The sequence below is a fragment of the Typha angustifolia genome, chromosome 13, assembly GCF_048772165.1.
Source record: "Typha angustifolia cultivar Huaian chromosome 13, ASM4877216v1, whole genome shotgun sequence".
Classification (NCBI taxonomy): Eukaryota; Viridiplantae; Streptophyta; class Magnoliopsida; order Poales; family Typhaceae; genus Typha; species Typha angustifolia.
In genome coordinates, this window is record NC_133251.1 from 14816354 (window position 1) to 14842232 (window position 25879).

The following is a 25879-nucleotide window of genomic DNA, read 5'->3' on the forward strand; positions in this document are numbered from 1 at the left end:
CGGTGGGCCGAGGTGGATTGGTGCAGCGCCAAGAATCGCGGCTGCGGCTACATGTTCCAGCACGGCTCGCTGTACATTGTGTCGACGGAAGGCCGGAAGCAGCTAGTCGGGAGCTTGCCGGCGCAGGACTGCCTGTACATGCTCTTTTTCCAGTGGACCTGCAAGGAGAAGCCCCACCGCCACCGCCTAGCCGGACGGCCGGCTACCCGTTGGGCGTACATCATCGGCAATCTTGACGAAGCTGGTTGATCTCGATGCACGGTACGCATGCATGCATGCATGCGAATAAATTGATCACATCGGATGTGTCACTGTTAATCAATTTTGCATTAATATTCGTCTAATGTTTGGCTTTAATTGATTTGGATTATGGATCATAAATCTAACACCAATTTCAATGAAAAATTGACGGAAATTGCTAAGGGCAATGGTTGGTTTGTTCAACTTAGGTGGTTGTTGGTTTGTTATTGTAATTGTTGTACATCTCAAAACCGCACTCCTTTATATAGACATGATCAACTTCTCTCCCTATAGATTGCTCATTTATTTATATATATATATATATATATATATATATATATATACTCTCCCAATTAACAAGTAACAACTACTCGAGAATTAAATGTTAAGATGTCCGGCGGCGCTCGCGCGCTCCTCCTCCTCCTCCTCCACCTTGTCGTGGTCGTCGCCTCCCCGGTCGTCAACTCGAGCTCGTTCCTTGTCCTCTTGGAAAGCCACGAGAGAGACAGAATGCATCTCCAATGCTACTCCAAGATAGTAGGAAGGTCGGAACTCCTTTGGGATGGCCTGTATCTAGAGTTCGAGGACACACTCGGCGCCCACTTCCAACAAACGGCGGACCCCTACGTCATCGACTGCTTGTACCAGCACCAGGGGAACTACGGCGCGGGGCTGCGGCTGTTCGACTCGCGGTGGCCGGAGAAGGACGATTGCCGGGACCCCAACGGCGGGTGCAAATACGTCTTTGAGGGTGGGATGGTGTACAAGCACTTTAAGAAGGGCGGGCAGCGGCTCGTCGGAGAGCTGCCGGCGAAGCGCTGCAAGAAGTTCCTCTTCTTCCACGTCGCCTGCAAGGAGAAGCCACACCGCCACCAACTCGCCGCTCGGGTCATCTCATGGTGGCAGTACCAGACGCACAATCCAGAAGAGGACAGATGATCGATCATTGACATATCTATACATATAATGTATGACTAACAATAATAATAAAAAGAATAGCGACAATTAATTTAGTGTATCTTCTCTCAAAACACTTGATTGTCATAATTATTATTGTTTATTTTTTGTACGAATACCTCTCAGAGAGCACACTGACTATTAAAAAGTTATTAATCTAGTTACAAAAAGAACCATGTTATAACAATATAGAGAACTACGAAATGAACCCGATTTAATTGAGTAATAATATATCGGCTTAAGCATTTGAAATCAGAACGTCTGGTCCAATATCATTAATTAATTAAAGAAAGTAGTCTGTTATTGTGAAACTAATTACGTGTACGATTAGGATCACAAGGATGTTGTTTGTTTGTTTGTTATCGTTGTTATCTTCAAAACTGCACTCCTCTCCTACTCCCTGTACATGTATAGACATGATCACCTTCTCCTTCAATCCCTAGACAAGATGGCCTCCCGGGTTACCTCTCCGGCAGTCATCGCCGCAGCCTTAGCCGCACTGACACTGGCCATCGCCGCCGCCGGACAAGAACCAGTACAAGATCACCATGATGAGCCGGCTAACCTACCAGATGTCTCTCCCTTCGAAGTGCGAGGTCGACTCCACCGAGGAGTCGCAGTACTTCAATTACATAGCCATCAAATGCATGTACCGGTACGAAGGGGGCCACGCTGTTCGAATCGAGGTGACCGAACAAGGACGAGTGCCTCGCTCGCGCCGGCGGATGCAAGTTCTTATTCGACGACGGCAGGGTGTTTAATTAATTATAGGACGAGCGCCGGGAAGCGGTTCGTCGGGGATCTGCCGATGAGGCACAGCAAGTTGTTCTTGCGATTCTCGTACGGATACCGGGAGAAGCCCCACGAGCACCGCCTCGCGGGGCGGATCATTACTTGGTGGGATCACTGGACACACGTTTGATTCGTGCATGCATGCATGCATGATGACGTACGTCATGAACTATGTACGGGAAAGGAGCTTAGTTGGAAAAACGCACGTACGTAGTTATTAATGTACAAAAGTTGTTAAATAAAATATTATTTTGATGGTCAAAATAATATTTCTGAAAGATAGCTCTTGAGTTTAATTGCCCATTGTCACATAAATCATGTCATTTTTCTTTACCATCAACGTTTTCCTCTTTCCCGATCTTGGTCATAAGAGAATAATCAACCGAACAACTAATGGATGCCATCTAATTAAAAGAATACAAAAGAACATTAAACCCGATCATGGTCATAATTTGATTCTCTCTCACGCTGTACATATATATAGTTTACATACAAAACAAGAGCTGTTCCTCTCTATTCTCAGACAAAAAATGACCAAACGGGAAGGTTTAGGTTGGCTGTCAAATCACGTGAACCACAAAAGGATACTTCCTTTTAGTGATGGCATACAATAATATATTTATTTTCCACTCGATCCGTACCCTACCAACTTGTCACAAGTTCCCATACAAACCAATATTTTTCTTGTGAATATATGCTCTGCCTATTCCTACTTATCCAAGAATAATAAACATCCTTTCACCAGTGAATTGTAAATCTACTCATTTGAGATCATGAACAAGGAGGGTAAGAGAGTAAATACAGGCCTCAATAATATACCATCTATGATTCTATCCTCCCGTGATAGAACAACCTCACATGCATGTATTATGTATACATACAAAGAGGACTAGGAAATGTTAAAAGATTGCCACATGGAACCAGAGCTATACAAATTCACATGCACTCCCCCCTCATAGAAATGGCAAGCAATCAAGCAACAACAAGAAGAACAAAAGAAAAGGAACAAAGCAACTACACCTCAACTATGGCCATTGGTCAAGCTTTACTGAGAACATAGGGTGGTGGACTGTGGAGGGCCAACAGCCTGTGAAGCCATGGCCAGTTCAAACTGCCTCATGGAGAGGGAGGGGAGGGAGAGCAGCTCTGGAGCTCTATCATCCCAGCTTTTCATACTGCTAAGATTGTTGAGTCCATCCCATCCTATATGTCCCACATGTTGCACATCAGTCGGCAAACCAATCTCCATCTCTCTCTCGTCTTCCTCATCCTCTTCGTAGACTACAAAGAATTGAGACAGAGTACTCTTGAAGCTCTTGATCAGCTTCTGAAGCCCAGCAGAAAGTCCAGACGAGCTTCGAGGCTTCCCAATATTGCACTGGCCCTCATCTTCTCCACCTTTAAAGCAAGAAAGTAACATAAGCAAATTAATCAATATGAATATATGTAAGGGTTGAGATATAAGAATTACAGTAAGAAAGAGATGTTACTTGGTGGTGTTGAGGTTGGCTCGGCATGTGGTTTCTTTGGCTGGTCATCGATGACAGCTACACTCGACTGCGAAACACAGCCGATGGAGAAGGGAAGGACCGCGAACCTCTCCATGCGGCGGTCCCTCATGGCCTCATGAATAGAAGAGGGAAGAGGGTTGCAGTATGAGTAGGAGGGGTGGATAAGAGAAAGACGAGGGTGGTTATGGGCATGAAAGAAATAAGGTACAAGTGGATTTGTTATATTGGGTGCTGTTGGCTTTGTAAACAAGTATGAATGATTCCAGAATTTAGAAGCAACTGTCCAAGTTTGGTGAAATTGAGAAGGAGAGAGGGGTCATGGAGTGGGTTGGGTTGGATTGGTTGGTTTGGCACCTAAGCATTTTACTGATTGCAAGTCCAATTTGTAGGCCAGCCTGAGACCCCACCACCTGTTTTTGTGCCTATTCAGAGAATTTGGGCTTTACACTAATTTTTATCCATCCTTGCATACCAAGATAACAAGAGACCCTTTCATGATTTCCTTCACTTCTCCCAGCTTCCAACTACTTTCAAATCAGGAGTTCTAGATGGATTCAAGAGTGAAATTAAAGCAATACAAAATAATAATAATATTAGAGTAATAGTGGAGAAACCATTATGAGATTGAATCACTAAAATCATACCTTTCTCGGTTTATACAGAGCTAAAAAGTACAATACTTGGATTAGGTATTGCATTCTTTTGTTACTTCTACGTTTAATGTGGTGATGGGTCTTATGTCATGTAAAGTCAAAAAGGCTTAGTGATGTCTAGACATGATTGGTACTTCGATATAGAAAAAAATTAAGGGCAGAAAACTTACTGATGATAGATAGCTGCGAACAAAAAGCTCCTTTGGTGATGATGTCGTGATTGCCTTTACTATCCTTGAAGGAATACAGCTTGCTTCCATGTGCTGCAATTTACATCTTCACACAACAACTAAAGGCAGACGAAAACTTTTGACGTGCAATTCCAAAGCACTCGAATAGAGCCATTTGTCCTACTTCAAAGGTTAATTCTCCTCCTAAAGAAATTAGGTGCTTGAATGCTCTGTGATTGGGAAGCGAATGAGTAGAAGTTAAGAGTCGCATAAGATAAAAAAAAAATTCATGGAGATCTACTGAAAATTTGCAGTATGATGTGTTTACTGCTTAATATTTAAAAGCCATGATATCTATCAATATGTCTAACAGTCCAAGAAGCAATTTATTGGATGCTATTAAAACTTTATTGAAATCTAACTCCTCAAGCTTGGAGAGAGAGAATTTCTTTTAAAGGTGAGAGCACCCATTGTTTCACTAATTTAATTAAAAATAAGCTCCCTTAGTGCTTTTTGATAATCAAATTAGTACCAATGAGAGCTTGTTTCTGCCTTATCTCCTAAAGATAATGTAACCTAGGAATCCTGCTTCTATAATTTCTAAGAATGTCAATAATTTCACCTGTTTAACTAAATGCGGGCCAACACATGTTGTCACATATACATCAGAGAAAGGCCTTTGGGATAGTGATGGATGATTTGAAAATAATTTGTCTGCATGAATCAACTCAATGTAGGCCAATAAATATTTCAAAATTCTAAACTTGGTTAATGTAGGGCAATAAATAAAAAGGGCAGCTCATTTGACTGTTGGGAGGAAAAGAGATTGCACAACAAAGAGAGCGTCAGCAAAATTACTCGTTTCCTAAAGGATATTGTCCCAACAAGAAAGAAACCTACCTTTTAATGTATAGAATATTTGGGAGGTAACAGATTACACGGTAAGCTCATGCAAGCAAGGAAAAACCCGTATATATACTTTCTCAAAGATGAAAAGAGCCTAGAGAGAGTGGGGAAGACGGTAAATATGTAATTTATACTGAAAGTACCCAGAGAAAGTGCATACCAGCATGCTGATAAGCTAGTGGTGACTATCGCCAAGATGAAATGCTTCATGCAAGGAGTGTAGTCATAATGTCCCAATTTCATTCACCAGAAATCTTCACAGGAACACTTGGCATCTTTGAAATGATGAAATCGGTATGAATCTCTAACAATTATCTCCCTATTCGTGACTTGGCTGATATATTTGATAGCTTCATGACAATCTATGCAAACACGCAGATTTTTCATGATCCTAAGAGGTGTTCCAGCAGGAGTGCTAATGATCCCAAACGCAATAGCTAGTTTTTCACTATGAAAATTTAAAGCTGACTCTCTTTGTTCCTCTTCTAGATCATGAAGAACCAAATCTGTTCTACTTGAATAACCCATTTCCTTCAACCTTCCAATCACACTCTCTAAATAAGTATAAATTTCATCTGTCTTGGGGTGTGACACATCCCCTACAGTAAATGTATGGACAGTGTTCTTTAAATAAATCCAAGATCGACCAGGTTGCTTTCTAACCCCTCTTTCTTGCATCACATTTCTCAACTTATGAGTATCCTCCCATTTCCTTTTGGTGGCATAGATATTTGATAGCAAAATGTATGATCCAGCATCATGTGGTTCAAGTTTAACCAACTGTTCAGAAGCCAAATTTGCATATTCTATATGGGTATGAACTCGACAAGCCGATAAAAATGCTTTCCAAATGACAGCATGATTGCTAATGTTATTTTCATAGATGAATTTTTTTGCTTCATCAAGTAAACCTGCTCGACCAAAGAGATCAACCATACAAGTATAGTGCTCGATACAGGGAACTATTCCATAATCTTCCTTCATTGATTTGAAATATCCATATCCTTCTTTAACAAATTTGCTGTGACTGCAAGCCGACAGAACACCTGTAAAGCTTATCGCGTTTGGCATTATCTTCTCCTCTAACATCTTCTCAAAAATCTGTATAGCCAACCTCCCCTGCCCATGCATAGCATAGGAACACAACATTGTAGTCCAGAGGACGACATTCCGACTACTGATGCTGCCAAATGTTTTACGAGCATCCTCTAAACTACCACATTTAGAATACATGTCAGTAAGAGCAGAAGTCAAGTGTACATCTGAACCATGTCCTAACTTTATAACACAAACATGAATCTGCCTCCCTTGCTCAAGAATCCCAGTATTAGAACATGCTGCAGCAGAAGTAGTGAGACTAAATCGGTCCATCACGACCCCTTTGCGTAGCATCTTGCGGAAGAATTCAAGAGCTTCTTCATCCCTAGCATTTTGGACATATCCAGCAATTAACGTACTCCATGAAATGGTCTTTGCTGTTGAACAATCAGCAAACAGAGATGAACTATTGAAAATAAATGATGAAGCTTCTATTTTGCCACATTTGCAATACATATCTATTAGAGAGTTTCTAATAAATGCATCGTGCTCATACCCAGTTCTCAATATTTGGTTGTGAAGCTGCCTACCTAACTCCAGCAAAGCTAAGGTACCTGCCAATGCCAATGCAATGGAAAAGGTCAACTGATTAAATCGAGGGCCAATTTCCATCATTTGATAAAGGAGCTTTAGGGCCATCAAATCAAAACCATGTCGAATCTGCCCACTAATGATTGTATTCCAAGTCGAAACATCTTGAAAGGGTGATTCCCTGAACAAGTCCATTGATCCACATACGTCACCATTCTGCAGATAGGCACCAATCAAAATATTCCACGAAACAGTGTCCCTCTCAGTCATCATATGAAAAGCTCTCTTGACATTCTTAAAATCACCACATTTGGCATACAAGTCAAGAATAGAATTCTGTAGCACAACATCCAACCCTATCCCATTTCTTATAATCCATCCATGAATCGTCTTACCATTCTCTATGTCACCAAAGCCTGTACAACACTTCAAGACACTAGCAAGAGTAAATCCATTCGGCAAAATCCTTTCCGCGATCATTTCCACAAAAAGACGAAGTCCCATCTCATTCTCTCCACTACGTGAGTAGCCCGAGATCAAAATGGTCCATTCCAGCACACCTCTATGAGAAATTTCTCCAAACAGCTTCCGTGCAAGACCCAATGAACCACACTTGACGTACAAGTTGAGAAGTCCGGTACCCACTTCTCCATCTCGGTCAAATCCGACCTTGATCGCCCTCGAATGGAGGAATTCAACTTCCGACAGGGCAGCAGAGGTTTTCGACGAGCTCTTGAGCAATTCAGCAAACGCCTTGAGGGGGTTTTCTAGAGGAGCGGAAGGAGCGGTTGGGGAAGAATTGTAGGCTGAGGTGAAGGCTTTAAATGGAGGGAGTGAGATTGGTGATGGGAAGAACGTAGCGATTAAAAGGGAGGGAAAGGGGCGGAAATTTAAAAAGTTGATAGGATCAACGACTACTCCTTTTAGAAGTGTCATAAGGAGCTCCCGGAGCCGAGTCGACGAACTCTTACTTATATAGGTTGAGTACTGTTAGGCACGTGCGGCTCACGTGAGAGGTAATCAAGCGCTTACCTGGGCAATGTATATGCCTCGAGATTGTCAAAAGCTTCGATCACAATAGGGAGCAACGATTATACCACCCTCTCATCCTAAAAAGGAAAAAGAATACAACTTCTCTCTTCTTTTCTTTTCTTTTTTTTTTCTTTTTTTTTTTGTAAATACTCTATTTGTTGAGTTATTACAAAGGCAAAACTCCTACCACATATATTGGTAAATCCATACAGAAAAATCTACATGAAAATTAATAGTAAAAGAATACCTCTTTCAGAGATCTGATGCTGATCTCCTGTCAAGATGTTATCTTGCAACACCAAGTAGTCAAGAGATAAGAAAGAATAAAGATGAAAATGAATGAAAAAAATGCCTTTTATGATATAGATGATTGAGTATTACATACTAACTCACAATTAATAGAAACTAGAGTCTAAAATTAAATAAATTTCTTTGATGTACTTGCAAACAAGATTTTGCAGTCACTAGAATAGAACAAAACTCTATGACTAAAATACAATAGACCAGCAGCTTCAGATTTTCAATGTAATCCTAGGAAACAGTTTGAAGCACAAACTTCTTCCCCTTAGTTACCCCAGAAATCACCACCATCCGGCTTCTTCACAAAGATTTGGTTGAACTCTGGGCGCGATGTCTGCAGTTAAATTCATTTGTCGGTCAGAGTGAATTGGTATATTGTTGTTTGATCTCTCAGGTGAAAAACAAAAAGCTTACGCAACATTCTGGTTTCACAAATATAAGTACAAGCTAGCGGAGCTCTGTATATGACGTGCTACAATAAAAGAAGAAGGTAACCAACTATGAAGTGCATGCAGAAAGAAGCATAAAATTTACCAACCATAATAAGTTGATAGGCTCCTACTATACGAGAATGACACCCAATTTTTCTTAAATCAGCTTACTCCATAAGTGTACCAACTATAAAGCGGATAGATGAGCGAGCGAGAGACTGTACAACTAAACGCCAAAAATATGATAACAAAGTCCATTGCATACTTCACTCAAAACAAATCTAGAAAAGAAGCATTCAAGCTTTTTTCTATTCCCTCATTTCCAAAAAGAAGCCTACACCTAAAATAGATAAGGTGATACCTATAAAGCAGCTATAATTGCCTACACCTATTGGGCCTCCCAAAATTAGACATCTCAGCCTGTATAAGAAATTTGACATGTGAAACTTACAAAACCAAATGTAATGAACTTCAAGAAAATGATCAGTAACTTCGAAATTTTTTAGTCCCTGTGGTTTCGTGCAATAAATCTTAATGGTGTTAGTCTCTTTTCCCAACACATAGGTGAAAACTCGCTATCCAACACAATGGCAACTCGATAAACTCTCTTTCTAACTCTGGCCTCCCCTCCAACCTGCCTCTTCAAGTCTCTCTCTTCATCCGTGGATTGGTCACTAGAGGAGAAACTTTAATGTTCCTCCGGCCAAACCACTTTCTCCATAATGTTTTCATCTTGAAGTGAAATGTGGTGTTGAAATGTAAAAGGTAAGGGAAACTGATTATGAGTATTAATTGCAATTACAAATAATCACACCATTCATGCAACCTATAAAACAAGAGATCCCAACAAATCTTAAGAAAAAAGCTGCATATTAACATGATATATACTAAATATAACTTCACAAATAATTGGATCTTGAATAACAAAACTAATGTCTGACTGTTACTAACAACTAAACTCACTACAATTTAACAGCAATATCACCGACATTCTACAAACAAAATCATTGTTTTACAAGTTTAAAGTTGTGAAATTGTCAATAAGCTTATGGCAAAACAAATTCAAGCATCCCCTAAAGCCTGTTACAATCTCAATCATGACGAATTTTCTACACTCTACCAACAAATTCATGGTTTTACAAGTTTGAAGTTGTGAAATGTCAACTAGCTCACTAGGGCATCCATGAGAACCTGCTGAGAAGAGCTATCTACCTTGTTGGCATTTTGGATTTGATAGTTTAAAGCAAAGCAGGCTTCAACAGCTATCCTCAAGTAATAACATGCTAAGATCATAAAAATATAGTAATAAACTGAGATCTAATGCTTAAAACCACTCAATAGGGGAATAAATATCGAAGAGGCAATCCTTTTACTGCCCTCGAAGTTCTTCCTTAATATCACAAAATCTAAACTCCGACAAATAACTAAATTAGAATCTGAAATTAGCAGATAGGATCTCAAGTCTTATTCCCAATAATTAACTATCCCTAAGCATAAATTTCATCAAATTCTTGCGAACTTACAAGACGTTTCCTCTATTTCATCAAACAAATGAATCTGATTAAAAGAGTTCTTACAAGGTCTTTAAAGATGAGGAAGGCGATGGCGAAGAAGAGGAAGAAGAGGATCTCGAACTCCGCGAGGCGGACGAAGGCGAAGACGGCGTCGACCGCCCTCGTCAGCGACGACTCTCGACGCACTCGGCCGCCGCCGCGTTGCCCTTGCATCGCCACTCGATCGGATTTTCTCGAGATCGCAGCCGAGCAAGGAAAAACCGGACCAACCTTATTCGCGAATACGTGAGGTTATGCTGATATCGACTCACACGGGAAGTGGATAGTCCGTAGTCATCTTTTATTCATATTGAATAATTTATCGGAGAGATGTTTTTTATGTTTAATTATAATATTAGAAAATTAAGGATAATAGATATGGTAATATGGTATCCATAAAATTAATAAAAATTGATCTCTAATTCACGAATAAAAATGAAACCGATGCTAAATTAGTTATCGACATACGAAGTTACTAAAAAAACGGTTAGAAATTTAACTGCAAATTTTATGTTAAACTTTTGAAGAAAATTTTAAACTAGAAGATAGGATCAAATTTTATATAATACGTCTTCAAGAAACCCCACTAAAGAAACTTGCCTCACTAATCACAAGGGCACCTTGATGAAAAATTCTCCATCCATATATGACTTTGCTCTCTAATAACTAGATCTGCAGATAGATGCACCAATAATCCTGAATTCATTGGACTGCAACAAGAACAGCCTAGTCTTATGTTCCAAGTACTCATTCATTAGATATACAAACTTCCATACAGCTACCAATTGGAAACATCCAAAGCATGATTACATTAATGATCACTTAAAAGAGTTAACCATCAGGCCAACCTAGACCAAATAAGCTAAGTACCAAATGCATCGCTTTTCACCAATGAGATCTCTAACCTTTTCTGGGTAAATATGTTGTTTATTCCATTAATGACATTTTGCACATACAATGTCTAGAAGAATTAAAAGGGCGAACGGGAAAAGGAAATTCACGTGGCACTAAAATAATAAAAAGAGATGGTATATGTGCGTCTTGTTTGCCCAGCAATAATGTTATCAGAACATCCATTTTGGAGACACTTGAATGACACTTTGACGGGGTTTCGCAGGCTGCTCTGTGGAGTTCCTCTTCTTCATGCTGGAGGAGACTGTAGGGCTGAAATAATCATGGCTCTTCTGTGGCAATGCTACAGTCTGCGAGTGAGTTTTTCTCACAGGGATTAAGGTGTGCTGCTTCTGCAAGGCTCCTCTGCGTACTGCCGAGTTTCTAGGTGAACTCCATCTGCTGTAATTTACACAGCTCTGGCTTCTACCAACCTGCTGAAGCTTGGGCCCTTTGGGACTTGGAATGTTTCTGCTTTCCATAGTTTCAGCTGAATACATAGTCTCCTCTCCACTGCTAAATCCATCTCCTTCATGACCTAACTCTGAAATCTCTACAGGAGAGGAACTGGACTGACCCTCACTGCAACAATTGTCCTGACAAGTAGCCCTTGTGAGAACATTATTATTGCCTTCATGGTTGACTTGTCGCACCTCCTCTGATACTAAACCGTTCTCCCGTGATGCGTTTCTAAGATTAAGTGGCCGGGCATTGTTTTCATCAGAGAGCATTTGCTTTAGGGGCAATGGTAGGAAAATAGATGTTGGAGCCCTAGGAGGAAAATTGATATCCAACAGCTGAACAGCATGTTCCTTCTTCTGAACTGGACTAGAAAGTCCCAGGTGGGTTTCATAGATCTCTGAAGTCGGAAATGCCTGCTCATGCGTGGAACGCAGATCAACTATTGGATTTTGGTCATATAGAACGTTTGCATTACCTGAACTGCCAGACCAATGCTGATATTTAGGTCTTGGAGTTATCTGTGAGGATGAGGCATCATCATTCTCCCTGTCCATTGGCTTAAAGACACGACGAAGTGTGAAAGAAGTAGAATGTTCACTCTTCTGTCCAGCTGACATCAATCTAATGATAGGCAACTTCGGCTTGCTAACCTCATCCAAGCTGCCCTCCCAATGCTGGTGTAACCAATCACATATGACAGCGATAGGGATCCCAAATTGCATGGATATATCCTTCTTCCAGGATAGGGATGAGGAGGAGGATGTAGATGAAGACCTTGCAGTGGGAGACGATGCAAGTTTCATGGGATCACATACCATGAAAGCTAGATTACCTTGGACATCAAAACCAGCAGAGCCAGGGCACCAAGTAACTCCATCAGTCGAGAGTTTTATCAGGTTATCAGTAGCTATAACTACTTTTCCCTCACCAACTGTCAGATCCTTTTTATCTGTGTGCCCTAAAACATAAACTGTGCTGCCCAGATCTATACTTGGATTGCAACAGGTTTTCAAGTAATAAGGATGTTGTCCTTGTGAAATCGACTCACCATCCACAATATCAAGCCCCACAATTGTAAGATCAAGAATGGAACTGGTAATGAAAAACCTGAAATAAGAAGGAAGTAAAAAAATGAGCACAACATTTCAATTTGCTTACACAAAGAAATATCAGGATTTTAGCAAGTCTCCGTTGCAGCAATCTCAGCAATCTCTTCTGTCATAAACAACAGATAGCTTCTATCTGCTGACTCCAAGCAAGTTCATAAAATTTGTATAATAGAATTCGTACATTGTTCAGATAATTGAAAGGAAATGCCTAACTAATACAACTCAAATATTCTCACAAAATGCATCTGACTTTTATCCAGGTACATTTGTATCTAATAAATCTGCATCGCCTTAGCTGCATCTGGGTTTTATCTTTTATTCAAAATAATTGTATACAGGAAGGAAACATTAAACACATGTCCCTCAATTATAAGAAGACTACTGTAGCTGATGCAAATACGATACTAGGATTGAAGGAAGGAAACAATGGATTGATATGCTCACGAAAGAACAATTAAAAAAAAGAACATATAGACAAATTCAAGGTTCAACTTATTTCTTGTTCTTCAGAAATTATGCCTGAGATGCTGCATTTGCGTTCAAAAGTATAATACAAGAGGATTTCACGCCAAGAAAGAAAACACAAAATGCTGTAAATAAAAACAGTAAGCCATGAGTCAAAACTGACAAAACATCAGGACCTCTTAAAAGTGCATTGTATATTAAAAGTTCGTGAAAGCTAACAATACTCACAGTCTCACACAACAACAAAAGATATTAAAAAACTAATTAAAAGATGCTTGGTGGTAAACCAATACCCTGAAGTGACAATTCTGGACTAGCTAATCAACAAAACATTAGAAAATGTTTGGCTACTCTTACACAGGATTGTATTAATTCATCATTAGTGATCACCAGGCCAAGTCATCAATAAAGTGGAATTCATAGAGTGTAAATGTTATAAAGTATAGTCTGAGCCACTGTCATCTGTCACCAGGAAAATGATTCCAGAAATGCTTCTAGCTGAAAGTCTTTCAGACAAAATTTACTTAAAATGTCAGTAAGAAAAAATGATGCTTCTGAAGGCATTTGCCGATTGGTGAGGATTAATGTACGACAGATTAGCCTGCGAATATTATCTGATGACTTCATTTATTGCACCCTAACTTCTCCGTATGAAAAAATAAAAAAAGAGAAGGTCAAAGGAAAAGATAATCAGATTTTACTTAGTTTCTAATATATCTTAACAGAAAATTCCAAGTGAGATGAGTGCTTTCAGAACCTTATACTCCGCCAAATCTTTTGCCCCAATTAACAATATGCTGCTGAACAATAAAACAATTACTTAGTTCTACTCACAAAATCTTCAGATCCAGACAAATAACATCAGGATCTACGACCCACACCGTGATCTGACCCAATACGTCTACAAATCAACACCACCACACAAATCCTGGTCCTAAGCTCAAACATATCTAGTATAACTAAAATATCTCAAAATCGGAGCATTTTCAAGTGCATTGTCGTCTTAAGCAATTTGAAAGCAAAACCGACAAGAGAATCAAGCATATACCTGTGGGGGACGAGCCGGGCGGCAAGACGGCCATGGCCGAGCCTGATCTCAGCGGCCTCCGCAGCCGGAATCGACGGTATGTTAGCGTGAGTTGTGAGAAGAAGATTCCGATGGATCAAGAACCCAGTCCCCCCTCCGCCGCCGCCTCCGCCCACGGAAATGGCGGCAACCGCGGCGCCTTTGGCTGCGAAGAGGCCCTCCTTAACCCGCTCCGACCTCGCCCTCCCGGAGCAGAAGCACCACCCGGAGCCCTCTCCCAGAACCCCCATCCCCTCTCCTCTCCTCTCCTCTCCTCCCGACGCCTAGGGTTTCCTCCGATCTGGGGACGGGACCCTAATGTCCCATGGCTCCCGAGCTCGGCTTAGCTCGTAGCGGCGGGTTCCGGTACGTGTCGGTCGCAGCCGGGTGGGTCGGTCCGATACGTTCAGCGGAATCCGAGCGGTGCGCTCTCGTGCCTACTCCGCGGGAATAGAGGACTCGTCTTTTCTATGCTACTAAGAGCGGATGATATATTGATATATCTACTCTCCATTTTTGTGTTCATATGTACTCTGCTGGTGATGTGGATTATGAGAGACAGAGATAAAAACAAAAAAAGGAGTGAGTGACAGAATGAAAAATGAGGAGTGTTATTAATACAGATGCCATTGTTATGGAGCACAGTACAAATAGAGGCAGTGAGAGGTGGGAGGAGGTGAGAGGCATGGGAAGTTCATGAGAAGGGTTAAAGACGTAAATTAAGTCAGTTAATTTTATATATTAATTTATATTTAGGCTTTTTATTTTGGGGTAGATAATAATAACTTCTAATTTGTAAAATTAAGTCGGTCGTTAAAAAAAAAAAAAGGAAAAGATAAATTAATAGCAAATGTCAATGAACATCGAAAAGCTCACTTATTACGTGTCGGTAGCACTAAAAATAAATGATTAATAATCCTTGTCATACTGTCGACTTCCTCTACTTGTACAGTTGTACTGTCCCATGAATGCTGGCATCCGAGTTGTCACTGTTCTTCGTGGGGGAGTGGGGGCTACCCTTTTGCCATGTCTCTCGTGTAAAATTTTAGAAAAATTTATATATAACACCCCGGTTAACAATATAATTATAATTTTTATATCTTATATTTTTATTATTTATAAATTAAATTTTTTTAATTTTAACGAATATGGGCTGAAAATATATAGAATATTTTATTTTTAAAATAACTAAAATATACTTAGTATAAATTGGTTGATGATATTTTTATAATTATTTAGTTTAGTTAATTTAACTCAGAGATTTAGTTAAGTTTAACTAACTAATCTAACGATGGTATTTTTTTTATACATATTCGCTAAATTATAAAGCTCAATTTACAAATAGTAAATATATAAAATATAAATCATAATTTTATTAAAAGACAGAATGTTATATACAAATTCCCTAAAATTTTAATTATTTCTCCATCTCCCAAACTAAATATGTCACGCTAAGCAAGTGAATTTGTATTATTTTCCAGCAAGCATTTCCTATTTAAAGTTTCAATCATCTGGATTAGTCAATGCATTACCATTCATAAGCTCGGAACGTGCACCTCGTCTGGGATGGTGATATATTTATGTGAATCCTGGTCATGCTCTCTGCCTGCTTTTAAGTATATAATATAATGATGGGCATAACAATATTAGTTAGTATGGTTTTAATGATGATGCTGCATGATCATAACGAGAATATTTCAGACAACTACTTAATTAATCAGTGGTGAAACTTTTAAGAATGCTTTCCCTTTGAGCCTTGTTGATCAAGTTTGGAAGAAGATTGGCTCTCATATTTATATAGTCTGGTTTGCAGACAGAAGCATGCCTTATCTAAGCAAGGTAACTATTATCTATTAATAACCTCATCAGGGGTATGGATGGCTTTGAGCTGTAAACCACTTTCTTCTTAGTATTAAAGCTAATATTTTGTTAATATCAACCTAATGATATATAAATATACTTCTGTTTTGGGACAAAACTAAGAAAAGTTTTACTCATGAACTATAAAAAAAAATTATAATTAAATAATCTTTTAAGTAAACTCATATGCCCGGTTCTTAATAAAAAGTTTTTGAATTATTGGAACACCCAAACCTTCAAATATAAGTTTATATTACGTAGATAAATTTTCCCACGCGGTGCATTAACCTTTCGGTAATAAGTTTCCACGAGGCATATAGAAATATATGTTCATACCATAAATAATTTCAAACAATATGAGTCTAGATACAAATTTCAGAGGCCACAACAAAGTCTTTAAGATACACATCCAAAATATAACTCTAAAGTCTAAAATACAACGCTAATTATAACACCCTCGCAGGGGCTCAATATAACTAATAGATATAGTCATAACTAAAATAAAAAAAGACAGCTATTTTTCGTTACTTATACTTGTTTTTTCTAATTCTAAAATAATAACATCAAAAGATGGTGAGCATACAACCTAGAATCCATACAATCTATAACAGTTATTCTTAACTTTGGCATGGCCTCTTATCGTGCATCTTTCTTTGATGCTACGAGTGCCCCCTCAATCTTAAAGCATTGGTTTCTAGTTTAGAAAGTGATTTAAGTGATATAAAATTAAAAAAATGATTTTATGCAAACTAATTAAGGATACAAATAAAGAACAATGCAATGGCCACAAATATTTTAATAAATAGTTTATAAATAATTTTATGAGATGATTACTAATACCAGAAGAAGAAGAAGAGAGAAAATATCAACCGAACATTTACTTAGAAAGTTTGTTTGAGTGTTTGAAGGTAGAGCGTTACTAAGAAGAAAATGTATTTAACTGTCGATTGTAAGATACGGCTAATTCTGTAAATAACCCAAACAACTAACCTGAACTTGTTCTTGAGGCAGTTCGTCTACAGCTTTTGTTACAGGAATTCTGAAATAAAATAGCTTGGCAACTTTTGGTTGGTTGTCCTCACTTGGCAGGAGAAAGTTCATGCAACCAAATTGTCATACAATCTTTTGTCCATTGGCATCTCACATACGAAAGGACGAATCTGCCCTCTCGTTTCCGCTTTCCTTAAAGCACTAGAAAAATCTCATAAGGGAAAAAAAAAACGAGGGAGAGAAGAGAGAGAGAAGAGAGAGAGAGAGCGAGCGGAGGATTCGAGACTGTAATCGTCTTTTGTTCTCTCTCTCTTCCTCCTCCAATCCTTGCTAATCTCTGTTAGAATCCCTGCTGAGATCTCTTCGCGTTCATTTCAACTAGTAAAAGCTGAAGTTTTGGGGGCCTGCAAAGCCCCCACTTCGATCTAATTGGTTTTTAGGTACACCTCCTTCCCTTCTCTCTCGACGGTGGATACCCGAAACCCTCGGTTGGGGTAAGAAGGCTTAGATTTTTTGTTCACGTACATCTTATTCGGGAGAAGATTACGACTGTTAGCACTCCACTTGGGTTCGTTTCTTTCTCTTACATGCCCCTCTTGTTTTGAGGCAATTCAGTTTGTTGTCTGTAGAGTAGACACTGTTCTTGCACTTAAAAGTTCATTTTTTGTAGCATTTTCACTGAGTTTCGCTGTAGATTTTGTACTTTTGAAAAAATGGCTGTCTTTATTGCTCTGCTGGCTATAGATAAAATGTCTTGAACAAAATGCAATATTTCAAATTGTTTTATTTAGGAATAAATTGATTTTTGTTACGTAGTTGATAATCTGGAGGGAAGGCTAGTGGTTTGTTCCTCGGATTAATCTCTAATTAGCTTTGAGAAAGAGCTTTAGGTTCGTTTTTTTGCAATATGATTGTTAAACTTGGTTTTTGTTACATGTTATGATTTTAGTTCAAGATAAGTTTTTAACTTCCTCCATAATTGTTGGTCCGTGTGCGTGATCCGTGGTGTTATTGCTAGTAAACATCAAAATGAGATGCAATGTAGAGCAAAATTCTTGGTTTATTGTTCTTCGCAGAGAGAGCTACTGACTTGAGAACCAAAGATCTCCTTTCTTTCCATCCATTAATGGTGGCAGAGATGGTGATGGTGGGAGGTGGCACCACTGCTGGTGGTTCTGTCAACTGTGGTGAGGTGGAGGCTGGTTTTGCAAAACTTCAGGGGGAGGATTTTGAGTATTACATGCAGACCTACTCAATAATGTTGGGCCGCAACAGCAAAAAGTCAACGGTCGATGTGGACCTATCAAGCCTCGGTGGAGGAATGAACATATCCCGCCACCATGCACGCATCTTCTATGACTTCCAGCGTCGTCGTTTTGCCCTTGATGTCATTGGCAAGAATGGCTGCCTTGTTGAGGGTGTCCTCCACCTACCTGGTAGCCCTCCAGTTAAGCTTGATTCCCAAGACCTCCTCCAGATCGGTGACAAGAAGTTCTACTTTCTCCTCCCTGCCCGCTCTATCTTTGCCACTGCTGCTGCTGCTTCCCAACTCCCTCCTCCTCTTCCTTTGCCTTTGCTCCCTTCACCCTTTATGACCAAGGGTCGCCGCCCATCTGATTTCCTTGATGGTTCCTATGATTATGGTATTGGTCAGGATGATGGTGATGATGACAGAGATAGCATCGAGGATGGTGGTCTTGGGGGCAGCGTAGCAAAGAGAAGGATTAGAAGGGGTTCTGAAGAGGCAGAGGGTTATGGTGGATACAAGGTTAACATTGGAGTGGCAGGGTCCTTAGGTGAGTTGTTACTTTTCCTGTATGATATTTTTCTATGCTTCTTTAGTTCTTTATAGTGAAGCCTTTTCCCATGCAACATGCTTCTCTTCACTACAGCGCTGCTGATTCCAACTTTAATAGTTTGGTTATCATTTCTTGATTGTCGATTGATGATAAGTTTTTTATTCATAATAATATCCAGATTACTATTGTACGAGATTTTTTTTTGTGCTGAACGTAATCCATGGATTCAATCCATCTGCCTTTATAAAATTTAAGTTGTATATTCTAATGCATATGCTCAATCTGCAATACTTGCCACAAGGTTTTGATGCTGGTCCTTCCCTAAGTTCTCTCTTCTTCAAGATGGAGAAGGTCCTCCTTTTTGTTTCTGGGATTGTGAATTATTTCCTTGATTTGTCTCCACGACATGGTTTCACAGAAAACTAGCATTCTTCTTTTTCTTCTTTTCATTTCCAGGGAACTTAGGTAGAATGGGTGGATTATGTATGGGTATATTCGTCTTTCCTCTGTTTTTCTATGATTGATTTATGTATAGCTATATTATTCCTGGGAACACAGGTAGAATGGGTAGTCTGGAATATCACTGAATGACTTCTAAAGAAAACTGCTAATATCACCTATCGTGGTATAAACTCACTTATACAGGTGTAGAAGGAGGGAAATAGATATTCACAACTGCAAGCCTATAACACATTGCTTTGAGATAATATAACATCCAGTGTGCATTGGGTTCTTAATCTGGAAGATGTATGTTAATAGATTGGGAGGACCTCCTTTTTGGGTGAGTATTGTTCAAGCAAATAACATTTCTTCCTTGCTGGCAGAAAAAAAGTTGGAAACGAGATCAAGGGCTGACAGGGAAGCAGATAATCATCAGCTATTGCAACTAGAAGAGAAAGATGTTGTCTCATCTGTTGCCACTGTGCTGTCTGATCTTTGTGGTCCTGGAGAATGGATGCCTATGGCTAAACTTCATGCAGAGGTTAGTTAAGGGGAAACAGGTGTTGTTCGCCACTTAACTTTGTGCAAGAAGAGCTTTTGGTCATATAAGGATGATGTTATCTGAAAAGTAGTGTCTTGAACATGAGTAGAAAGAACTAAGAAGTCTTGTCTCATTTGTTTTCTTCTTCTATCTTCCTTGAAATTATATCCTTTGCCGCATTCATATACAGTGACAAATAAAACCCTGGTCAACCATTATATGTATGTCCATATTTTTCTGCAGAATTCCCAAACTGTTCTCTTTATATTTATATTGGTTGAGTTCTGACAAGATATCTCGGTAGAATCTACATGGTTCCGGTAGTACTTGAGATATACGAATCTGAAACATATAGTTATCAGAAGTAGAGCCAGCATCCAATCCTGCTTTATTACCTATTGCACTTTGCATGTATTTGTTTTTTTGGTATACTACCTTAAGTCAACTACTGAGTGCTTCAGTAGTGTTGTAGAGCACTTCCAACTAAGGTTCATTTTTGCCTCTTGTTCGTCTAAGTTCTTACATTCATTAGTAATGTACGCACTAAATATCTACAGTCTGTAGGGCACTTCCACCTATTTCCTATCATTTTAGCAGCCTGCTGGGGTATCTAATAATCCATTACCTCACATAAATTAAATCGATAAGCATAGTAGTGTTATTTATAATCTCGCAAATTAGGAGTTGATTGTAAGATTTATCTTTTCCTCTCCTCGTTCTTTTCCTCATAGAATTTTCTGTGACTTTGGCAGCTTGTCGAACAATTTGGCAACGTTTGGCATCACAGCAGAGTCAGAAGATATCTGGCATCAGATGACTGCCCTCCAAATGAAATAAAAGGGAGACCATGGCTTGGCTTGCTGACACTACTCAGGAAGTACCCGGAGCACTTTGTAATAAATACAAGATCGAAAGGAAGAATGACATCAGAATTTGTATCATTAGTTTCCTTGCTATCTTAGAGAACTACTAGTTGTTGTTTGAGACACTAGAGCAGCATCTTGTTGTACAACTTGGGTGCTCTTTCTCTCTAATTCTCTATCCTTTAGTGTTTTAATTTTGTTCCTGACAAACCTTGACATGGTTGTAAGTTGTAACAACTCAGAACATTGATCTAGTACCTCTTGTGAAGCTTCCCTCTCTCTCAAACTCTTAATTTATTTTTTGATTGATATTAGTCTCAGAATTGTTTTACCACTCTGGTAAGGAGTGTCTTCCAAATGAGAAAGGTAATTACTTTCACTAGGTGAGAACTTGTTGGATATGTTTAATCCACTAGTGGCTTTAACATTCGTGCTGATTTAGTTTAAGCAGTAATTATTCGATATATTCTGGCCAATCACAGCTAGGTTTCAATCTAAATGGAACTAAAATCACTTTCGTCGAAGTCAACCCGGTCGCACAAAGGCAATCAGAGAAATTATATGCGGTGGATAAATCGACCGTCCACAATTCCTATCCAACGGGCAGTTCATTTTCCCGCATACAAATTTATTTGAAATTCTTATAAGAAAATTCGCCGTCTGACTATATAATTACATATTTTTACACGAAAACTAGGGTTTTGATTTGAAACCTCAACTCCGATCCGAATCGAGAGCTCGATAACCTCCAGTCCTCTCTCCCACACCGATTTAGGTTTCGATCTCGTCCGAGAACCGTAATGGCGTCGGAGAACGCAGTTTCTGCCGGATCTACCCCCACCTCGCAAGTGGTAAATCCTTCTAGATCCCCAGTTCGTAAAGGCTCCTTCTTTTAATTCGTTTTGTGCAATTTTATAGGTCGGAAACGCCTTCGTCCATCAGTACTACAACATCCTCCACCAGTCTCCTGATCTCGTCTACCGCTTCTACCAAGAAGACAGCAAGCTTAGCCGCCCTGGTCCCGACGGCGTTTTGTCCTCCGTTACCACCATGCATGTGAGCTTCTCAATTCCACTCCCTTTGGGTTTATTGATGCTGAGGGATTGCTGAAAGTTGGAAAAATTGGATCTTGATGTCGTTTGTTTGTGTTTCGGGGAGTAGGCGATCAATGAAAAGATTTTGGCGATGGACTATCACGAAGTGAAGGCGGAGATAAGCACGGTGGCGTCGCAAGAGTCGTTGGGCAGTGGAGTGCTCGTTCTCGTCACAGGGTGCCTCACTGGGAGTGATAACATTAAAAAACATTTCACGCAGTCGTTCTTCCTCGCTCCCCAGGATAAGGGTTACTATGTTTTGAATGACATATTTAGATATGTGAAGGAGGACGAAGAGAGCCGTGGTTTGACCAACAGCAGCGCTGTGGCGCTTTCAGCAGAGCAGGGTATGGAGGTCACTGAAGTTTTCGTATTTTTGTCAAGGTTATTAGTTTGTTTCTGATTACTTCTTTTGTCCTCTAAATGTATGTGTAGAAGCTCCTCTGGTGCAGGAGCATCAGGGAATGGTTTTGCAACCGAAGGAGGACGTGAATGATGAGGAAGTGTATAACCCTTTGGAGAATGGGGAAATTTTGGTTCTGGATGAAGAAGTTCCAGTAGAGGAGGTGATTAATGAGGCTCCGAGTAATTCTCAAGAAGTAGTTGCTAACTCATGCTGTGCTGCTGTACAAGAAGAAGCCCCTAAGAAGTCTTATGCATCGATTGTAAGTGTTCTATTTTCTAGGCTTTTATTCTTCTATTTCTTCTGTTGTAATTCTTTCATAATATTCCTGTCCATGATTGAGATGCCAAATTTATATACCCCAGTTATTGTTTGTTGTTAAGTTGTCCTGTGCGCCAGTTTTCTATGTTAGACATTTAAGTTATTTTTGATCTTGTAAGTAGTCCTAACAGCAAATGCACAATTGCAGGCAAGAATTACACACCTCGTTCGTGTGCATGAATTTGGGCAATTATTTATCAACTTATGAGAGCTCTGTAGAATGAGAACATGCAGTGCCTTTAAGCTCCCGTGCATGCATTCATTGATTGCACTATCACGAGCCTGAATAATAAACCTTGTTTGTGCTCACGTATTTGGGTAGCTCTTACAATTGCTAGGTAGAGGTGACCACACCCAATGTCTTTATGTATACACATTTATGTAAATGCACAATTATTGGTATAAATAACAGATCTTGTCGTGCTTATGAAGTTGGGCTGGTATGCATGGACATGCGAGTGCTTGATTGAATGGCTACATGTAAGTTTGTAATGCCTTCATGTCACCACGTACGCTCACGTGATTGTCCTTTCACGTGCAAAAATATGAATATTTTGTTTTAGAGGGTATCCTACAATCATGTAGAACAGTTTTCTGTGATATATGACTATACATCTATTACATAATATGAGCATCATAATTGTTCTGTTCCAATTATATAAAGGAACTGCAATCTTACATTCATGTCTGTGTTATAATCCTGTAATTTCTGCTGATACTGGATGCATCGATGGATTCAGGTGAAAGTCATGAAAGAGAATACAAGTTCTATAGTTGCTTCTGCTCTAGCTCTGATTAAGCCTGCACCTGTTAAGACAGAAAAGGTGGATCCTACACCTACACCTGCTTCAACCAAGGAGAGTCCTGATACAAACTTAAATGCTACTGAATCAGACAGTGCTGAAGAGATTGAAGGTTAGGAAGATCTTTTTTCTGAGAACTCTTCCCCTCCTTTATTTTCAATCCATGTTTGTTATGGTTTAATTATTATTAAATGGTCATCCATCTACCCTTTTCAGCTGATGGTCATTCCATCTATGTAAAGAATCTTCCATTGAATGCTACTCCTGCACAACTTGGGGAGGAGTTCAAGAGGTTCGGGCCTATTAAGCCTTTAGGGGTACAAGTTAGAAGCCATAAGGTACATTTCTTCATTCTTCTGTATGATCTGTTGACTTTTGCTCAAGCTTTTTAATGATCTTTTTTCTTGTTATCTAATAAGTAGTAGTTTCTATGATATGCAGCAACAAGGTTTCTGCTTTGGCTTTGTGAAGTTTGAGGTGGCTAGCGCTGTCCAAAGTGCAATAGAGGTATGCTAGATGAGCCAACTATCTTTATGAAGAGTTGGATGGAACTTAAGTTGTAAATTTATGGTTCCTTAGATATATAGTTCCCTATTTTCAAGTAAAATTATTTAATTTAAGTAGGCTACTGTTGCCAAAAGTGCAATAAAAGTTTTTTACACAAGAGAACAATCTAGAAAAAGAGTTGAATGGAACTTTAGTTGTGAAAACATAGTTCCTGTTTGTTATGTAAAAGTTAATTTATTTTAGTGAAACAGCTAACTGGCCCGTTATAGTAAATCCTTTTCCATTGGTATATTTGTCTTGCACCATATCAGGACACAGGGGTACTGCCATTGTCTATTTGCTATCTGTGCTACACTTCAACAGTTTCAGAGATAAAAATTGTTCTCTCTTACAAGTTTCTTTAATGAATATGCATGAGTTTTCTCTCCAAAGCCACTACATGGTAATGATGTCCTTTTGGGTTGATTTGGCTGTTTACCTTATCCTTGGTGTTGTGTTCAATTAATTTCTGATGCTAGGATGGAGCAGATCTCGAGACTTGCTTTTAAACATGGTAGCACTTGATTTGACACAGATCCTTGCACCAAGTAGAGATGAATCAAGGAATACATTCCATATAGATGGCCCAAAAGCTTTTTCTTCATGTTCTTTTTATCACTTATGCTTTCCATGGCATGCTCAATTTCAATTTTATGTTTATCTTTAACCAAAATATGCCATAAAAATATTTGGAGTATTTAACATTTTCTTCAAAAGTAACTTACCTAAGGAAAGAGGAGATAGTACTAAATGTAAAATTCTGAACAACTTATTTTGCTTTGATTTATGAGGAAATATTTAAAAGAATTACCTTTGGAAAAATGTGGATACCAAACATCTTGAAATTTCAAGATTTAGGTGTAGAGTACTAATACCTTTGTCCTGATTCATTTTTTTCAGGCTTCACCAGTAATGATTGGTGGTCGCCAAGCTTATGTCGAGGAAAAACGTCCTGCTGGTTCACGAGGCAAGTTGATTAAGAAATTATCTTTTAACTTTTATGATTTAGATATGCTTATCAGTTGTTTTACATGAGGACAAAAAGGTTTGCCACTTTTCTCCATGCTGCTTAAAGTTATATCATCTATCAATTCTTCTAAATTTTTGATCTTATTACTTTGATCTAGAATTACACAGTTTGAGTATAAGGCGTCCTGTTCTTATGTTTCAGCTTCCTGATAATTTTGAACTAATTGGATATTTCCCATCTTATGTATCATTCACACTTTTCTGTAGTTAGCAGCAGAGGAAGGTTTCCATCTGGCAGAGGGGGTGGTTTCCGGAACGATGGGGTGAGAGGACGCAGCGCATATGGTGGGGGTGGGGGTGGGGGTTATGCAAGAGGTGATTATAATAACCGGTCTGACTTTAGCACAAGGGTTGGCGGTTGGGGAAGATCTTCAAATCGCAGTGGGGGTGATAATGGCTATCAGAGGGGGGATCGCAGTGGGGGTGATACTGGCAATCAGAGGGTCGATCATAGTGGATGGATCTAATGGCTTTCATGGAGACCATGCCCGATCATTAGCCAGCAATGCATCCTCCACAAACGCCATACCTCGGGTGCCTGCTCCAGCTTAAGTAGTTGAAAGCAAGCTGCCATGAACTCGTTAGACTGGCATTGCTCCTTTCCATCAGTTTGAGGCGAAAGCCCTCGAAGAAGAAGTGTGTTGGAGATAGTAAGGTTCTATTTGGGCCACGTAAATTTTTTTTTTTTGGATGAGATTTGATTACATATGTCGTAAATTCTCATTTAGAATGTAACAATTTTCCAGGGTACTTTCATTCCTAGGATTTAAACCTTCTTTGGTCTTTGTACTATTGACATTGTTGAGTGACTTCGAAGTTGTGCTGCGGTGATTTATCCTTTCTTATTCCTTCTCTCTTTTGTTGTTGTCTGCTATGTGTATCTTTGAGTAGATTCCGGCAAATATCTTATGATGATGTTCATGGTGGAGTAGTGCTGGCGATGATTTATCTAATAAAATATAAAAACTCTCTTTATTATCTTCAACTTTTGCGTGCATTTTCCTTTTCCACGTCAGTATCCA

General features: G+C 39.3%; 7 protein-coding genes across 9 annotated transcripts; 3 read left to right on the forward strand and 4 right to left on the reverse strand.

The window, feature by feature from the left end:
- Positions 1–430: 430 nt before the first annotated feature.
- On the forward strand, positions 431–1405 carry LOC140774906 (uncharacterized). Its single transcript, XM_073118091.1, has one exon. The coding sequence runs from the start codon at positions 631–633 to the stop codon at positions 1177–1179; it is 549 nt and encodes a 182-aa protein (XP_072974192.1). The 5' UTR covers positions 431–630; the 3' UTR covers positions 1180–1405.
- Positions 1406–2421: 1016 nt separating this feature from the next.
- Positions 2422–3612, reverse strand: LOC140774907 (CRIB domain-containing protein RIC4-like). Its single transcript, XM_073118092.1, has 2 exons — positions 3480–3612; positions 2422–3387 (listed from the first exon to the last, which is right to left on the reverse strand). The coding sequence occupies exons 1-2, from the start codon at positions 3607–3609 to the stop codon at positions 3035–3037; spliced, it is 483 nt and encodes a 160-aa protein (XP_072974193.1). The 5' UTR covers positions 3610–3612; the 3' UTR covers positions 2422–3034.
- An 804-nt stretch (positions 3613–4416) lies between these two features.
- Positions 4417–7794, reverse strand: LOC140773274 (pentatricopeptide repeat-containing protein At2g03880, mitochondrial-like). Its single transcript, XM_073115751.1, has 2 exons — positions 5390–7794; positions 4417–4553 (listed from the first exon to the last, which is right to left on the reverse strand). The coding sequence occupies exon 1, from the start codon at positions 7792–7794 to the stop codon at positions 5473–5475; it is 2322 nt and encodes a 773-aa protein (XP_072971852.1). The 3' UTR covers positions 4417–4553; positions 5390–5472.
- A 432-nt stretch (positions 7795–8226) lies between these two features.
- On the reverse strand, positions 8227–10447 carry LOC140774157 (uncharacterized). The gene is made up of 2 exons (XM_073117033.1): positions 10199–10447; positions 8227–8524 (listed from the first exon to the last, which is right to left on the reverse strand). Exons 1-2 carry the CDS (start codon positions 10346–10348, stop codon positions 8456–8458), a joined length of 219 nt encoding a protein of 72 aa, XP_072973134.1. The 5' UTR covers positions 10349–10447; the 3' UTR covers positions 8227–8455.
- Positions 10448–10919: 472 nt separating this feature from the next.
- Positions 10920–14872, reverse strand: LOC140774973 (uncharacterized). Its single transcript, XM_073118179.1, has 2 exons — positions 14150–14872; positions 10920–12634 (listed from the first exon to the last, which is right to left on the reverse strand). The coding sequence occupies exons 1-2, from the start codon at positions 14416–14418 to the stop codon at positions 11239–11241; spliced, it is 1665 nt and encodes a 554-aa protein (XP_072974280.1). The 5' UTR covers positions 14419–14872; the 3' UTR covers positions 10920–11238.
- A 2383-nt stretch (positions 14873–17255) lies between these two features.
- On the forward strand, positions 17256–20940 carry LOC140774816 (FHA domain-containing protein FHA2-like). 3 transcript variants are annotated; one of them, XM_073117951.1, is made up of 4 exons: positions 17256–17585; positions 18094–18813; positions 19641–19798; positions 20551–20940. In XM_073117951.1, the coding sequence occupies exons 2-4, from the start codon at positions 18144–18146 to the stop codon at positions 20758–20760; spliced, it is 1038 nt and encodes a 345-aa protein (XP_072974052.1). In that variant the 5' UTR covers positions 17256–17585; positions 18094–18143; the 3' UTR covers positions 20761–20940. The 3 variants fall into 3 exon arrangements, with proteins under 3 accessions (XP_072974052.1, XP_072974053.1, XP_072974051.1); XM_073117952.1 differs by having other exon boundaries at positions 17256–17457; XM_073117950.1 differs by having other exon boundaries at positions 17256–18813.
- A 425-nt stretch (positions 20941–21365) lies between these two features.
- On the forward strand, positions 21366–25702 carry LOC140774920 (nuclear transport factor 2-like). The gene is made up of 8 exons (XM_073118105.1): positions 21366–21512; positions 21580–21717; positions 21823–22102; positions 22191–22420; positions 23220–23394; positions 23499–23620; positions 23724–23789; positions 24729–25702. The coding sequence occupies exons 1-8, from the start codon at positions 21462–21464 to the stop codon at positions 24861–24863; spliced, it is 1197 nt and encodes a 398-aa protein (XP_072974206.1). The 5' UTR covers positions 21366–21461; the 3' UTR covers positions 24864–25702.
- The last annotated feature ends 177 nt before the right edge of the window (positions 25703–25879 follow it).

Excerpts from the sequence above, each read along its gene's own strand:
- LOC140774906 (XM_073118091.1), top strand. The coding sequence starts at position 631 with ATGTCCGGCGGCGCTCGCGCGCTCCTCCTCCTCCTCCTCCACCTTGTC.
- LOC140774907 (XM_073118092.1), bottom strand. The coding sequence starts at position 3,609 with ATGAGGGACCGCCGCATGGAGAGGTTCGCGGTCCTTCCCTTCTCCATC. Across the intron at positions 3,388-3,479 it reads GCCAACCTCAACACCACCAA|GTGGAGAAGATGAGGGCCAG; the intron begins GTAACATCTCTT and ends CTTGCTTTAAAG.
- LOC140773274 (XM_073115751.1), bottom strand. The coding sequence starts at position 7,794 with ATGACACTTCTAAAAGGAGTAGTCGTTGATCCTATCAACTTTTTAAAT.
- LOC140774157 (XM_073117033.1), bottom strand. The coding sequence starts at position 10,348 with ATGCAAGGGCAACGCGGCGGCGGCCGAGTGCGTCGAGAGTCGTCGCTG. Across the intron at positions 8,525-10,198 it reads TCCTCATCTTTAAAGACCTT|ACATCGCGCCCAGAGTTCAA; the intron begins GTAAGAACTCTT and ends ATTTAACTGCAG.
- LOC140774973 (XM_073118179.1), bottom strand. The coding sequence starts at position 14,418 with ATGGGGGTTCTGGGAGAGGGCTCCGGGTGGTGCTTCTGCTCCGGGAGG. Across the intron at positions 12,635-14,149 it reads GCCCGGCTCGTCCCCCACAG|GTTTTTCATTACCAGTTCCA; the intron begins GTATATGCTTGA and ends TTCTTATTTCAG.
- LOC140774816 (XM_073117950.1), top strand. The coding sequence starts at position 18,144 with ATGGTGGCAGAGATGGTGATGGTGGGAGGTGGCACCACTGCTGGTGGT. Across the intron at positions 18,814-19,640 it reads TGGAGTGGCAGGGTCCTTAG|AAAAAAAGTTGGAAACGAGA; the intron begins GTGAGTTGTTAC and ends CCTTGCTGGCAG. Across the intron at positions 19,799-20,550 it reads TGGCTAAACTTCATGCAGAG|CTTGTCGAACAATTTGGCAA; the intron begins GTTAGTTAAGGG and ends TGACTTTGGCAG.
- LOC140774920 (XM_073118105.1), top strand. The coding sequence starts at position 21,462 with ATGGCGTCGGAGAACGCAGTTTCTGCCGGATCTACCCCCACCTCGCAA. Across the intron at positions 22,421-23,219 it reads AGAAGTCTTATGCATCGATT|GTGAAAGTCATGAAAGAGAA; the intron begins GTAAGTGTTCTA and ends CGATGGATTCAG. Across the intron at positions 23,790-24,728 it reads CTGTCCAAAGTGCAATAGAG|GCTTCACCAGTAATGATTGG; the intron begins GTATGCTAGATG and ends CATTTTTTTCAG.